This window comes from Pan paniscus, chromosome 19, assembly GCF_029289425.2.
Source record: "Pan paniscus chromosome 19, NHGRI_mPanPan1-v2.0_pri, whole genome shotgun sequence".
Taxonomy (NCBI): domain Eukaryota; kingdom Metazoa; phylum Chordata; class Mammalia; order Primates; family Hominidae; genus Pan; species Pan paniscus.
Window position 1 is genome coordinate 23,916,609 of NC_073268.2, and position 15,087 is coordinate 23,931,695.

Genomic DNA, 15,087 nt, shown 5'->3' on the forward strand with positions numbered 1-15,087 from the left:
GGTCACATATTACAACATACCTAAACTTGAAGGATATTATGTAAAGTGAAATAAAATAAATTTCATTTTCTTAATTTACTTAGAGGAGGTAAGGGAATGTTCAGATTAGTCTTCGTTCTGTGGCACAGGAGTCAAATTCTCAAGTAAGTGTCATACCTTAAATTTTGCATTGAGGAAGATGTTGAAAATAGTGCCACAGTAGAAAAGCCCAGAAAGGGAGAACTGATATGCAACGCCACTGTCTCCAGTGCTCTTATCAATAATGTATTTCAAGTCCTCAGATATCTGAGCCTTTTGCAAAAGGAGACACATCTGTTTAGTATCAAAGATTCTGCTAAATTTAGATCTGAATTAAATAGCTCCTGAGATTGTTGTCATGACACATCCACGTATTTCAAGCATCCAACATAAAAAATATTAGCTAATCAAAGAATCTGTGATGTAGCTTTGCTTAAGAAGAAGCAAGGAATTCACAAAGAATCATATCTTTTAAACCAAATTTGATGTGGGATTTGAAAATATGTCTTAATTCTGACTCAGAAAGAGTTATGATGTAAACTCAAAGCTGTCATTTCTAGAGAAGCAGAACTACCACTTGGTGTTCTAGTTCAAAATCCAAGAGTAGCATCGTAACTTGCATTTCTCTGTAATGAACCCATACTCCATGGAGGCCTGGTCACCTTTTATTGCATCTAAACAAAACCTTTATATTCACCGTCATCAGCTGTCTCATTCAAATTCAAATTATATAAACTTTCCAGTTCACTGGATTAGTCTCTAATATCTATAATAAACTGCATACAGCCGATCTAACACTCTGTAGTAAATCACATACTCCAGTATTAATATGTTAAGAAGTATAATTTTATGCAGTTAAAAAATCTAAATCTATAGAATATCCTAAGATAAAAGATGAGACAAAGTCACAAGGAGGTTAACTTTTTTAGCACTTAAGATTTTCTTGAAGTGTGCTTATTATGCTGTTAATAAATAAATAAAACCTCTAGGAATGGCTCTAGTAAACAGTGTTATTACTTACCCTAAGCTCTCCCTTCCTTCCTTTTGCTCTCAAAAAAGTCTGTAAGAAAGGAAGCAAATTTTTATGGCTTGCTTTCACCCTTGGATTTTCCTTAGAATGACTGCTTACATAAAAAAAGAAGAAAGGAAAGAAAGAAAGAAGAAAGAAAGGAGAAAGAAGAAAGAAAGAAAGAAAGAGAAAGAAAGAAAGAAAGAAAAAGAAAGAGAAAGAAAGGAGGGAAGGAAGAAAGGAGGGAAGGAAGGAAGGGAGAAAGACAGAGAGAAAGAGAGAAAGAATTGACTATAGTGTTTAAAGAGTTTAGTCTGGAATCAGAGGGTGTGGATTCAAATTTTAGATTCACTAGATACTAGTGTGAACTTGGGTAAGTTACTTCAATCTGTTGTGGCTCAGTTTTCTCACATGGTTGATGGGAGTGGCAATGATACCTAGCCCATAGATTGCTGTGAAAATTCAGCAAATTGACACATATGAAGTACTCAGAACTATTTAGGCACATAATCAGTGATGGAAAAATGTTATCAATAGCAATTAATGCAAATCTCCCAGGCCCGAGAAAACATCCCTTTCTGGCCAGCTGAATATAGTCTTGCTTCACAGTCAAAGGGAAGATAAGAAAGTTAGAGAAGGAGCCACAGTTAAAATTGGAGGGAATTAAACTGTCATGTGAGACCCAATCACCCAGTTGTAAGGGTCAACACTGAGTAATATTGACAATCCTTAAAGGTGAGGCATCAGTCAATTATTCCTTGACCATGAGGAAATTTTAAGAAACATGAGGAGTTAGGGATCACATTCCTAATTAATGCCAATGACTTCTTGACCATGGTAAAGAAGCCTAATTGCAGACCAAATACAATCAACTTTCAAAGGCTCTCAGTAGGTTCAACAAATAATTCAGGGAGAGGCCAATTATCATTCAGAGACAAATTATCAAACACAAATAAGGAAGAGACTTCAGGAATTATGTAAACAGTAGCTGGCCAAGGCTTATAAAAGGCCCAATGTGGCAGCCATCACCAAAACTCAGAAACTCCTCCAAGAACCCAGACTTCAGACCAGCTCCCAACACCATGACCTGCTGCCAGACCAGCTTCTGTGGATATCCCAGCTGCTCCACCAGTGGGACATGCAGCTCCAGCTGCTGCCAGCCAAGCTGCTGTGAGACCAGCTGCTGCCAGCCACGCTGCTGTGAGACCAGCTGCTGCCAGCCAAGCTGCTGCCAGACCAGCTTCTGCGGATTTCCTAGCTTCTCAACCAGTGGGACCTGCAGCTCCAGTTGCTGCCAGCCAAGCTGCTGTGAGACCAGCTGCTGCCAGCCAAGCTGCTGCCAGACCAGCTCCTGTGGAACTGGCTGTGGCATTGGTGGTGGCATTGGCTATGGCCAGGAGGGCAGCAGTGGAGCTGTGAGCACCCGTATCAGGTGGTGCCGCCCAGACTGCCGTGTGGAGGGTACCTGGCTGCCCCCCTGCTGTGTGGTGAGCTGCACACCCCCATCCTGCTGCCAGCTGCACCATGCCGAGGCCTCCTGCTGCCGCCCATCCTACTGTGGACAGTCCTGCTGCCGCCCAGTCTGCTGCTGCTACTCCTGTGAGCCCACCTGCTAAAAGCCAGTTTGCTGATTTTCAACTTGAAATTTCCACTTTCAGTTCCATTCATGAACAAATTATTTCTTCAAGCACTTATGGACAACTAACAAATTCTTCAACCTTTCTTTGGCTTTCTTATGGGGGCTACCAAATATTTTGGCCTCAGAGTTATCTGATTCCTTTCAATTCCAGAAAGACCTTACTCTTCTCTCTGAGGATGCCAAAATACAAATTTGACCCAAGAAATGAAAAAGCCGATTTACCTTGAAACTGAGCCTTTGCAAGCATTGAAGCCCACGCTCTGAGTCTCAGCGCCGACGAGTCCATGGAAGAGCCATCTGTCCTTCTCAGGACACTCACTTCCTGTATCCCACCGTCCTGCAAATTGCACCCCCTATTGAAAGAGGAATAATATACCAAGGTCTAATAAATTTTAACTATTGGTGCAACAAACATATCTTTTTTTTTCATTGAGTGTACTCAGGATGTATATTTCATAGAATGTCATATGAAAAACTTTAATCTGCTTTTGATATCCCTTCTCTTCTAATACCACATTAGGAAATTTGTTATCCAGAGGTCCAGTGGAGGTTAATGACCATAAAAACATAGAGTAAATGTAGTTATTTAGGGCCTCAGAAATGGCAAAGGCTCTGTTACCATAACTTAAACTTACACAGTGCTTTCACAACCAGGAAGTTACAGAAATCAAAATCTCTGGCTGGGTACGGTGGCTCACACCTGTAATCCCAGCATTTTGGGAGGCCAAGGTGGGCAGATCACGAGGTCGGGAGTTTGAGATCAGCTTGGCCAACATGGTGAAACCCCATCTCTACTAAAAAAAATAAATTGCATTTCTATATACTAACCATGAAAAATCTGTAAGGAAAATTTTAAAAACAATTCCATCAAAAGAATAAAATACTTATGGCCGGGCATGGTGGCTCATGCCTGTAATCCCAGCACTTTGGTAAGCTGAGGTGGGCAGATCACCTGAGGTTAGGAGCTCAAGTCCAGCCTGGCCAATATAGTGAAACCCTGTCTCTACTAAAAATACAAAAATTAGCCAGGCATGTTCGTGGATGCCTGTGGTCCCAGCTACTGGGGAGGCTGAGGCATGAGAATTGCTTGAACCCAGGAGGTGGAGGTTACAGTGAGCCAAGATTGTGCCACTTCACTCCAGCCTGGGTGACAGAGTGAGACTCCATTTCAAATAATAGTAATAATAATAAAATAAAGAATAAAATACTTAGGAACAAACTTAGCCTTGGAGGGGAAAGACTTGTACACCAGAAACTACAAAATGTTACTGAAAGAAATTAAAGAAGATACAAATAAATGAAAAGACATCCTGAGATCATGGATTGTAGGATTTAATATTGTTAAGATGTCAATACTACCCAGAGAATCTACAGATTTAACGCAATCCCTATAAAAATCCCAATGATGTTTTTGCAGAAATTTTAAAAAAATCCATCCTAAAATACAATGAAATTAGAAGGGGTCCTATATAGCCAAAACAATCTTAAAAAAGAACAAAGTTGGTCTCACATTTTCCTATTTCAAAATTTACTGTAAAGCTACAGTAATCATAACAGTGTGATACTGATATAAAGACAGATATATAAAGCAATGGAAAAGAACAGAGAGCCTAGAAATAAACCCTCAAATACACATATGGTTAAATGAGTTCATTTATTTATTTATTTGAATTGACAAAAATTACATGTATTTATTGTGTACAACACATTTTTTTGGAATATGTATACTTCGTACAATGGCTAAATCAAACTAATTAACATATGCATTACCTCACATAAGTTTTTTTGTAGTGAAAACACAGAATCTACCCTCTTAGCAATTTTCAGGACTGTAACATATTGTTATGAACTATAGTCTCTATGTTGTACAATAGATCTCTTGAATTTATTCCTCTTATCTAACTGAAATTTTGTCATCCTTTGACCAACATCTTCCCAACACACTCCACCACCACCCTACCCCCGGTAACCACCATTCTACTTTCTACTTCTATGAGTTCAACTTTTTCTTTTTTTGAGGTTTTTTTGTTTTTATTATACTTTAAGTTCTAAGGTACATGTGCACAATGTGCAGGTTTGTTACATATGTATACATGTGCCATGTTGGTGTGTTGCACCCATTAACTTGTCATTTACATTAAGTTCCACTTGTAAGTGAGAAAGTGCAATATTAGTCTTTTTCTTTTTCTGACATTTCACTTAGTATAATGTTCTCAAGTTTCATCTGTGTTGCCCCAAATATCAGGATTTCCTTCTTTTATGACCAATAATATTCCAGTGTGTGAGTGTGTGTGTGTGTATGTGTGTGTGTATCACATTTTCTTTATCCACTCATTTAATGATGGACATGGACACTTAGGTTGCTTCCATATCTTGGCTATTGGGAGTAATGCTGCAATGAACATGGGAATGCAGATGTCTCTTCAAAATACTGATTTACTTTCCTTCGGGTATATATACAGAAGTGGGATTGCTTGATTATATGACAGTTCTATTTTTAATTTTCTGAGGAACCTTCATATTGTTTTCCATAATGGCTGTACTAATTTACATTTCCACCAACAGTGTGCCAGAGTTCTCTTTTCTCCACTTCCTCTCCAACACTTGCTATCTTTTGTCTTTTTGATAATAACTACCTAATATGTGTGAGACGATATCTCATTGTGGTTTCAATTTGCATTATCTGATGATTGGTGATTTTGAAAATTTTTCATATACCTGTTGGCAATTTGTAGATTTTTTTTGAGAAATGTCTATTTAGATTTTTTGCCCATTTTTCAATTACGTTATTTGTTTTCTTACTACAGGTATTGAGTTGTTTGAGTTTCCTCTATACTTTGGATATTAACCCTTTATCAGATATGTGGTTTATAAATATTTTCTCCCATTCAGTGGTTTGCGTCTTCACTCAGTTTAGTGTTTTATTGGCTGTGCAGAAGCTTTTTAGTTTGATGTAATCCCACTTGTCTATTTTTGCTGATGCTTTTGGATTCATGTTCACAATATCACAATATTGGCCAGGCAAAAGTCACGGAGTTTCCTCTGTTTTCTTCTAATAGTTTTATCATTTTGAGTCTTTCTTACATTTCAGTCTTTTAATCCATTCTAAGTTGGTTTTTGTATATAATGTGAGATAATGGTCTAATTTCATTCTTCTGAATGTGAATGTGGTCAAATGATTTTCAACAAGGGTGACAAGACTATTTACAAATGGTTAAGATGGTTAATGTAAATGGTTCATAAATTTTATGGTATGTATATTTTACCACAATTAAAAATTTGTAACTATAAACATGTGTAGGAGACCCAAACTTTTCTGAAATAGAAGATATATATGTATATATGCTGGTTTATGTTTGCAGAAGCAAGGATAAAGGTGTCAAAGAATGTGCACCAAATTCTTAATATTGATTACCTCTAGAGCATTAGTTTTGGAAGAGATGTGTGCATCTTCCAGGAAGGGAAAAGATACTAATTTTTCTTTATATACCTCTGTACTCTTTGACTTGTTACAATGTGTACTCATTACTAGCACATATGTTTAATTTAATAGAGTCAGAAAACAATCTACAAGCAAAAGTCATTAAAGATTTTAGTTAGCAATATGTACATTCACTACTACTGAAGGCAAGAATATTAGAGCTCTGAGGATCCTATAACTTGCACAAATTGATCATAGAAAGGCATACTTGGTTTGAAAGTTGATACATCAGGTTGTAGTTCATGTTTTGATGACACTAATGTTAGTCTTTCCAAGTCTGGACAAATTGTTTATAAAATCATGATCATGGTTAAGTGACCATTTAAGGAAAAATGATCAGTTACGATAAATTCTGCCTAAAGGTTATCAAAGGACAACTATGACAAAATGTGCCAGGGCGACACTTGGCTCAAGGCTAGTCTGTCATGTGACTTGCATAAAAAGAGGCACTTCGGTGCTTGGCTTCCATGATGAGCCTTCACTTCGCCCAGAGGGCAAAGAAGAAACATAATGAGACTTAATTGTACAATGGAAAAAGGCTATTGAAATGCTATTCATAACTTTATAAACACCTCAGGTATTAGCCAGAGACTCACACTGAAATTGACATCAAGAAAAGGTGTTGGGTAAATATGCAGCTCTAGGGAACATATCAAAGGACAGATATAGAAGGTGCAGCCCAAACTCAGAAACCTCTCTTAACACAGCTCTCAACCCAACTCCTGACACCATGGCCAGCTGTTCCACCAGTGGGACCTGTGGCTCCAGCTGCTGCCAGCCAAGCTGCTGTGAAACTAGCTGCTGCCAGCCAAGCTGCTGCCAGACCAGCTCCTGCGGAACTGGCTGTGGCATTGGTGGTGGCATTGGCTATGGCCAGGAGGGCAGTGGTGGAGCTGTGAGCACCCGTATCAGGTGGTGCCGCCCAGATTGCCACGTGGAGGGCACCTGCCTGCCCCCCTGCTACCTGGTAAGCTGCACACCCCCATCCTGCTGCCAGCTGCACCACGCCGAGGCCTCCTGCTGCCGCCCGTCCTACTGTGGACAGTCCTGCTGCCGCCCAGCCTGCTGCTGCCACTGCTGTGAGCCCACCTGCTAAAAGCCAGGTTGCTGATCGCTTAAGAATGAAAGGGGAAGCACAGCAAAATTGTGCTGATTTCTGAAGAACTGTTCGATTTTACTTGGATGCTAAGTACCATGATGTTGTTACGCTGCTCAGAGATAATGAAACTCCTAGTTAGGACACTGTGGATGTGCCGAATTCACTTACTGAAACATGTATCAATCAGTGTTCTGGATAGCTTGCGTTGCTTGAGCAGAGGACCAGGATGGAATAGTTCATCATTTCAGTGACATCTCTGCTCCTCCAACTCTCTCTTGATGCTCATACATCTTCAGACCTGGTTTTTCCTTGAATATCTCTGATTAATTCAAATAAAATGTTTTAATGTGCAAAGCAAACTGAGTTATGTCCTCCTTCTACCTTTAAACATGTCTTCTTGTAGCTGGTATTCAAGAGTGGATTTGCAATTTGATAATAATACCAAGGCATAACCATAAAGTCTAAACCAGAAAGATTAAATACAAAGTAAATTATGCTTGAATCCATCAGCTTAAAAATGCTCCATGAATTAAAGAATTTTTATAGTTCAAATATTTACATGCTCTAATCTATTATGATTAGGTCTAGACCAATAAAGGTTGACGTTTAGCTAAAATGTTAAGGTTGATCAAAGCTATTGATTTCTATCTAAATGTAATTCTACCATCTTTTGTCTCCTTCCATTTAATATACTAAATGTTCTCCTTCATTTATGCCCCAAAATCTAAAGAAATTGCATTACCTTCTAAATAGATTTAAAAATATCTACTAGATACTACCTATTTTCCAAGAGAATTTAGGTTTAATTTCTACACCTTAGCCTTTCACATTCTTCCCACTGATCCCTGAATTGCTCTCTAAGCTTCAACTCCCACTATTCACCTTCATTTGATGTACGTATGCATAAGGTGTATCTTTGGTCTAAATGATAGTAGAAGAAACAGCTATAGAGAGCACCCGCTGAGTTCTACCATTGCCATTTGTCAGACAGAAGCGTTAGAAATCTGAAACAGCTCGATTATATTTTGCACTTTGCAACCCAACTTAAAAGATATTCTCTTAAGAAGTTAACACGCTGGGCACGGTGGCTTACACCTGTAATCCCAGCACTTTGGGAGGCTGAGATGGGTGGATCACGAGGTCAGGAGATCAAGACCATCCTGGCTAATATGGTGAAATGCAGTCTTTACTAAAAATACAAAAAAAAAAAAAAATTAGCCAGGCGTGGTCGTGGGTGCCTGCAGTCCCAGCTACTTGGGAGGCTGAGGCAGGAGTATGGCATGAACCTGGGAGGCAGAGCTTGCAGTGAGCCAAGATCATGCCACTGCACTCCAGCCTGGGCAACAAGCAAGACTCTGTCTCAAAAAAAAAAAAAAAAATTAACACAACCTAGAACAAAACAAAACATATTTTACCATTTAATTTTTAAATTCTTCATTAGGCATTAGAGTGTAATACACAAAATACAATAGGATGCAAATATAGAAAGAAACACGTTTTCCACATTATTTACAAGCTCCCAGAACTTACCTCTATATTTAATTGGTAGCAATGATGGATTACACACAAAATTATGCAGTTTCCAAGAGGAATAAAGTAGATGGCAGTACATTCTTCAAAGTGTCATAACTCCTAGATATTTTTTCCCGAGCCCGGTTCCACTACTAAATCCAAAAAATAAAATAAAATAAAATAAACCAAAAAACACATTTCCTAGTCTCTTTACAGCAAATAACAAGACTCTTTCATGAGAAGTACTACAGCTTGAAAGTTCTCTTTAATCATGTTTGAGTGGTATTGATATCCATGAATCAAGCCTTTTACTCCACCTATTCAATAAACATTTATTGAATCAGATTCATTAAACATTTATTAAGGTTCTACCACAAACTAAGGACTCTGCTGGATACCTTCCTAAATACTATGTCAGTTTGGTTCCCAAGAACAGATTTCTGGTCTGGAACAGGAATAATATTCACACATTCCAAATTGGTTGAAATCAAAGGAACTATAATCGGTAATTCAATAGGACATTGGAGCAAAAAAAGGTGAAATCTGCGAATTATGTATGACCAAAGGTATTCCTTCAGTTCAGTAGATATCCAGATATCCAAAATTCAATAAAATTTAGTCTATATATCTAGGAGGAAAAAATAATAGTTAAATATAACAGCACAATTATTACTCTTAGCCTTAGAGGTATGGATAGATTGTCACGTGGAATAACTATTATGTAAAATGAGAGCATTCATTTGGACTAAAATGGAAGTACTCTTTGAACATGGGAAACCACAAACATATTCCAAAGAGCAAAGGACTGATATGAGGAGTCCAGAAGAAACTATAAAACAGTAATTTCTAAACTATTGCTCATAATGTGTCACAAGTATTTCAACATAAGCCAATCAGAGATCCACGGAGTAACAAATTTAAACAAAAACAAAGAAAATATGTTAACAATTTTGTAAACAGCAGCTGGTTCAGATATATAAAAGGACCAACGTGGAAGTCACCACCAAACCTCAGAAACTCCTCCAAGCAACCTAACTCTTAACCCAACTTCCGACACCATGACCTGCTGCCAGACCAGCTTCTGTGGATATCCCAGCTTCTCCACCAGTGGGACCTGTGGCTCCAGCTGCTGCCAGCCAAGCTGCTGTGAGACCAGCTGCTGCCAGCCACGCTGCTGTGAGACCAGCTGCTGCCAGCCAAGCTGCTGCCAGACCAGCTTCTGCGGGTTTCCCAGCTTCTCAACCAGTGGGACCTGCAGCTCCAGTTGCTGCCAGCCAAGCTGCTGTGAGACCAGCTGCTGCCAGCCAAGCTGCTGCCAGACCAGCTCCTGCGGAACTGGCTGTGGCATTGGTGGTGGCATCAGCTATGGCCAGGAGGGCAGCAGTGGAGCTGTGAGCACCCGTATCAGGTGGTGCCGCCCAGACAGTCGTGTGGAGGGTACCTGCCTGCCCCCCTGCTGTGTGGTGAGCTGCACGCCCCCATCCTGCTGCCAACTGCACCATGCCCAGGCCTCCTGCTGCCGCCCGTCCTACTGTGGACAGTCCTGCTGCCGCCCAGTCTGCTGCTGTGAGCCCACTTGCTGAAAGCCAGTTTGCTTATTTTCAATTGCCTAGGTCACAGTGTCTCTGAACTGTTCATCCCTTGACCACCCCTGGACCACTAACAAGTTCTCAGACTTTGCATTGCCTGTGATGGAGACTACTAAGTATATGAGCTCACAATTCTATCTGATTCCATTCTACAATGAATACCTTGACCCTTCACTGGGGACACAGAAATGCTACAAAGCCACCTGCTGATCATCAATTTGCTTGGGATATACTATTTCTGATATTTCTGCAGGATTAAAAATTACTGACATGTTGTGGAATTTATCCATGAGAACTATCCACAAGTCTAATGTTTCCATGCTTTATAATCTATTTTATCTTGTTTACCTAAAATTTTTTGCAACATCAAAGACACCAAATTATAGCCAAGTGACATTCCTCAAGTCACCAGAGAGAATGGAAGCTCATCACCCAACATTCAGCTTCTAAGAAGTAGGCTGGACTTTCCACATTTTAACATCTGATCCATCCCTTGGTTTTTGGATCATAATGATCTTGCCTGCTGGATATTTCAGTTATATCTGTGATACAATGTCTTCTGTCATTTCTTAATAAATATTATATACTAGGCAAAGAAACCATTGTCTTTGTTTTCACTTGTACATCACCTGGTTTAACTGCTTATAATTCAAGAATGTCTACTTGAGGCCAGGAGCAGTGGTTCACACCTGTAATCCTAGCAATTTGGGAGGCTGAGGTGAGCGGATTACCTGAGCTCACGAGTTTGAGACCAGCCTGGGCAACATGGTGAAACCCTGTCTCTACTAAAAATACAAAAACAAAAAAAAATTAGCTGGGCGTGGTAGTGCACACCTGTAGTCCCAGCTACTTGGGAGGCTGAGGCAGGAGAATCGCTTGAACCCAGGAGGCAGAGGTTTCAGTGAGCTGAGATCATGCTACTGCACTCCATTACACTATGCAATAAACTGCAGTAAGCTCTCAAAATGGCAATTTCCTATATATGACACCAAAGAAGACTTAAAGTGCACTAAACAGTTAAGTAATGGTAAAAAGACACATATTTCCAAGTCAAAAGCAAATGTGGGAGCCTTTCTTTTATTGAGGATCATTGGCCATGTAAGGGTAGGTGGACAACGAAAGGGATGAAGCAAGATGAATTAAGGTATTAAAGGATGGAGACAAGAATGAAAAGGGGGAGAAGAGAACAAAATATAGGAGAAAAGACAGAGAGAAGACACAGTGAAAAAGGCTAGGTATGAGAGGCTGAAAGAAAAGGAGGAAGAGTGATGGAGAAGACACACCTGAAGGGAAAGGAGGTGAACCAGCGTGTCCTTGTTAGTACCATATGCTGTGCATGTGCCACGTACACATCATGCGAACTTTGCTTCACATAACATCTATACTGATCCTGTGAAATAGATATTGTGATCCTGGCTTGTAGATAAGTAAGTCTAAAAGAAGTTAAATAGCTTGCTTACAGTCACATAGCTCATAAGTTTAGAAACAAAACTGAAATCTGAATGCAACTCTGTCTGACTCCAAAATTTATGGAGAGAATGAAATTAAGAAAATAGATATAAAGAAACGTGTGGGGAAGTTTGTAAGATTTAAAGATGGCTATTTCAGAGACTGTGGGCTTCAGAATAAGTTACTCTGTGCTGCTGGTTAAGTTGTGGTCTCAGAACTCCACATCCTCCCTACGATACTCAGCTTTATGATGTTAGTGATGAAATCTGCAAGCCACATTGTTGCTTTTCCAGCTCTCCATATTAGGCCTTGCTCCAGCCAGCCAGCACCCCATCCTCAGAATTCTGAGTCAGGTCCACTGGGACTATCCTCCAAGTTCAGAGACATCAGAATATGTCAAGAAAAAATATGACTGTCAGTTCTGCAGGACCCAGCCTCTAAACGTACACATGTTAATAACTCCTAACTCTTCCTTGTTCCTTCAACCCTAGGGTCAGTAGCTGCTTCCTATAGTTGCTACTTCCGTGTTCAAATAATTGGCATGGATTTTGTCTCCTCACTAGATGCTGACTGATAGAAAAGTTGTTACCAGGAGTGGCCCTGGAAAGTAGACCTTCATAGATGGGACTTGGGGATTGCTTTGGTAAAGTCCCTGAGCTTGAACCCAGTGTTAAACTCCTTGCCAATAAAAAATGAAATGCGTTGCATGCAATAACATCACCATTATTACTTTGGTTGTTTAAATAAAGCACCTATTGAAATAAGTGGCTTGGGGGCGCAAGTTGCTGCTGCTCTTGACTATTAAGACAGTCATGATGATTATAAGCATTGTTGTTGAGGATGTCTTCTGAGTGTACTGTGTGCTTTCAGAAAGAAAAATGGCAAATTCAAGACCTTAATATCTCAGGTCAGGTCATAATCAGAGATCCAGAAAAGATTCAGCAGCAGCCCTAAAATAATCACTTGTTTGTTATAGCCACAGGACTGATACTGCCCCATATTAAACACTAACTAAATTTAATTGTGTGAGTTGCATAATTGAAAGTTAAGCTGAATTCACAGCTTCAACAAGACTGTCACGTGAAAGTTAGGGAATTGATAAGGAAGAAGTTTTAGAATTGAAACCTGGCATAAGGATTTCTGTCTGAACTCAAAGGGGACTGAGGATCTTGAATCTCCAAGTCATTCTGAGCCTCCTTTACCAGTAAAAATAGATTTCCCTCCTGAGTCTGATGAGAACAGCTGTCCACTGCTGGAAAATCCTCTAATAACCTCACTTGGGAAATGTACTTATATGGAATGCCTATTGTGCTGAATAGCCACCATAACTATAACTTTTTCCTACTAGTCCTGTATTTCTGATCACATTTCAGATGCTCCACAGGGCAAATATGATGTATGATCCAGGAAAAATAGCTCATACATGAAAAAACATGCAATATAGGCCAAAATCCAGAATGCTGACAACACCAAATGCTGACAAGAATATGGAGCAACAGGAGCTCTCATTCATTGCTGGTGGGAATGGAAAATGGTACAGCCACTTTGGAAGACAGTTTGATGTTTTCTTACAAAACTAAACATATTCTTACCATACAATCCAGCAAGCATACAACTTGGTATATACCTTAAACAGTTGAAAACATATGTCCACTCAAAAACCTGCATATGGATGTTTAAAGTAGCTTTATTCATAATTGCCCAAACTTGAAAACAATCAAGATGCCCTTCAGTAGGAGAATGGATAAACTGTGGTACATCCAGACAATGAAATACTATTTAGTGCTGAAAAGAAATGAGTTATCAAGTCATGAAAAGACATAGATGAGATTTAAATGCATATGACTAAATGAAAGAAGCCATTTGAAAAGGCTAAATACTGTATGACTCCAAGTATATGACATTCTGAGAAAAGTAAAACTATGGAGACTAAAAAAATGAGTGGTTGCCAGGGGTTAGGGGTAAAAGGGGTGGACTAGGAACAACAAAAAAGGATTTTAGCGCAGTGAAACTATTCTGTATGATACTATAAGGTGGGTACAAATTATGTATTTATCCAAACCCATAAAATGAACAACAACAAAAGTGAACCCAAATGAAAACTATGGACTCTGGGTGATTATGTGTCAATGTAGATTTATCAATTGTAAAAAATGTATCACTCTAGTGGGGGATGTTGATAATGGGGGAAGCTACACATGTGTGAAAACAGGGGGTATATAGGAAACCTGTGTGCTCGATTTTGCTGTGAACTCAAAACTACTCTGGAAATAAAGTGTATTTTTAAAAAGCATTATTGTATTATTATATATTAGCAGAAACCTGAGGAATATGTGTAAGTGTATTTTTGGGGGTAGTAAACCAAAGAAGATGGAATATGACACTCTAATAATCTCACTTGGGGAAGTTGCTTATAAGGAATGCCTAAATGATGTGATTACACTTAAAGATTCTGGATGTAAATTTTTTGTACAAAGAATTATTTGATTTGTTGGTTTAAACTTGAAATCAACCATGGCCTATGTTTACTGATGCTCAGATGTCAGGACTTTTTTGACATAACATAAAGGAAAGGAATCAAAGACTTAAGGAGATAGGAATTTTGGAGAAGATTTATCATGTTACACTGCACACATACACATCACCAAGTAACTTCCCAAAAGTCCCAGAGAAAACTGCCTTTACTCAAGGCTTTTATATTCATGGGGGACTCTTGCAGTAGCCTAGATATGATGGTGGAGATACTCCCTCTCTTTGATTTCAGTAGAGATAATAGGATCTCAGAGCACTGGAAGCTAAGTCACAAAACTTGACTACCAAAGTAAAAGTAAATGCAGTTGGCCTGTTTGAATTGCATGGGTCCACTTACACGCAGATTTTTTTTCAACCAAACACTGATTGAAATACAGTATTCTCAAGATGCAAAACTTGCATATATGGAGGGCCAACTTTTCATAAACACTCCACAGGGCTGAGTGTGAGACTGGAATATGTGCAGATTTTGTATATGCAGGAGGCCTGGAACCAATCCCCCCTACCCAGTACACTGAGAGAGAACTGTACATTCACTGTAAAGAGAAACAGAGATATAGTGTTAGCCAGAATGCTTTGACCCACAGGGATCTGTCAGTAGTTAGTTTATTATGGTATCCTTGGAATGAAATTAAGGGGAAGCCTATTAAAATGTTGGTTGATATCTATACTCAGATGTTCAGGGGATTGTATTAGTTTCCAAATGCTCCTCTAACAAATTACCATAAAATTGGCAACCTAAAACAACACAAATGTATT

General features: G+C 39.2%; 3 protein-coding genes across 3 annotated transcripts; all 3 read left to right on the forward strand.

Moving 5' to 3' along the window:
* The first annotated feature begins 598 nt into the window (after positions 1 to 598).
* Positions 599 to 2,643, forward strand: LOC100978467 (keratin-associated protein 1-3). The gene has a single exon (XM_055101143.2). The coding sequence runs from the start codon at positions 2,041 to 2,043 to the stop codon at positions 2,641 to 2,643; it is 603 nt and encodes a 200-aa protein (XP_054957118.1). The 5' UTR covers positions 599 to 2,040.
* Positions 2,644 to 6,760: 4,117 nt separating this feature from the next.
* LOC103783811 (keratin-associated protein 1-4) lies at positions 6,761 to 7,605 on the forward strand. The gene has a single exon (XM_008956747.4). It carries the CDS (start codon positions 6,878 to 6,880, stop codon positions 7,241 to 7,243), a length of 366 nt encoding a protein of 121 aa, XP_008954995.3. The 5' UTR covers positions 6,761 to 6,877; the 3' UTR covers positions 7,244 to 7,605.
* Positions 7,606 to 9,794: 2,189 nt separating this feature from the next.
* LOC100988894 (keratin-associated protein 1-1) lies at positions 9,795 to 10,650 on the forward strand. Its single transcript, XM_008956752.4, has one exon. The coding sequence runs from the start codon at positions 9,817 to 9,819 to the stop codon at positions 10,339 to 10,341; it is 525 nt and encodes a 174-aa protein (XP_008955000.2). The 5' UTR covers positions 9,795 to 9,816; the 3' UTR covers positions 10,342 to 10,650.
* The last annotated feature ends 4,437 nt before the right edge of the window (positions 10,651 to 15,087 follow it).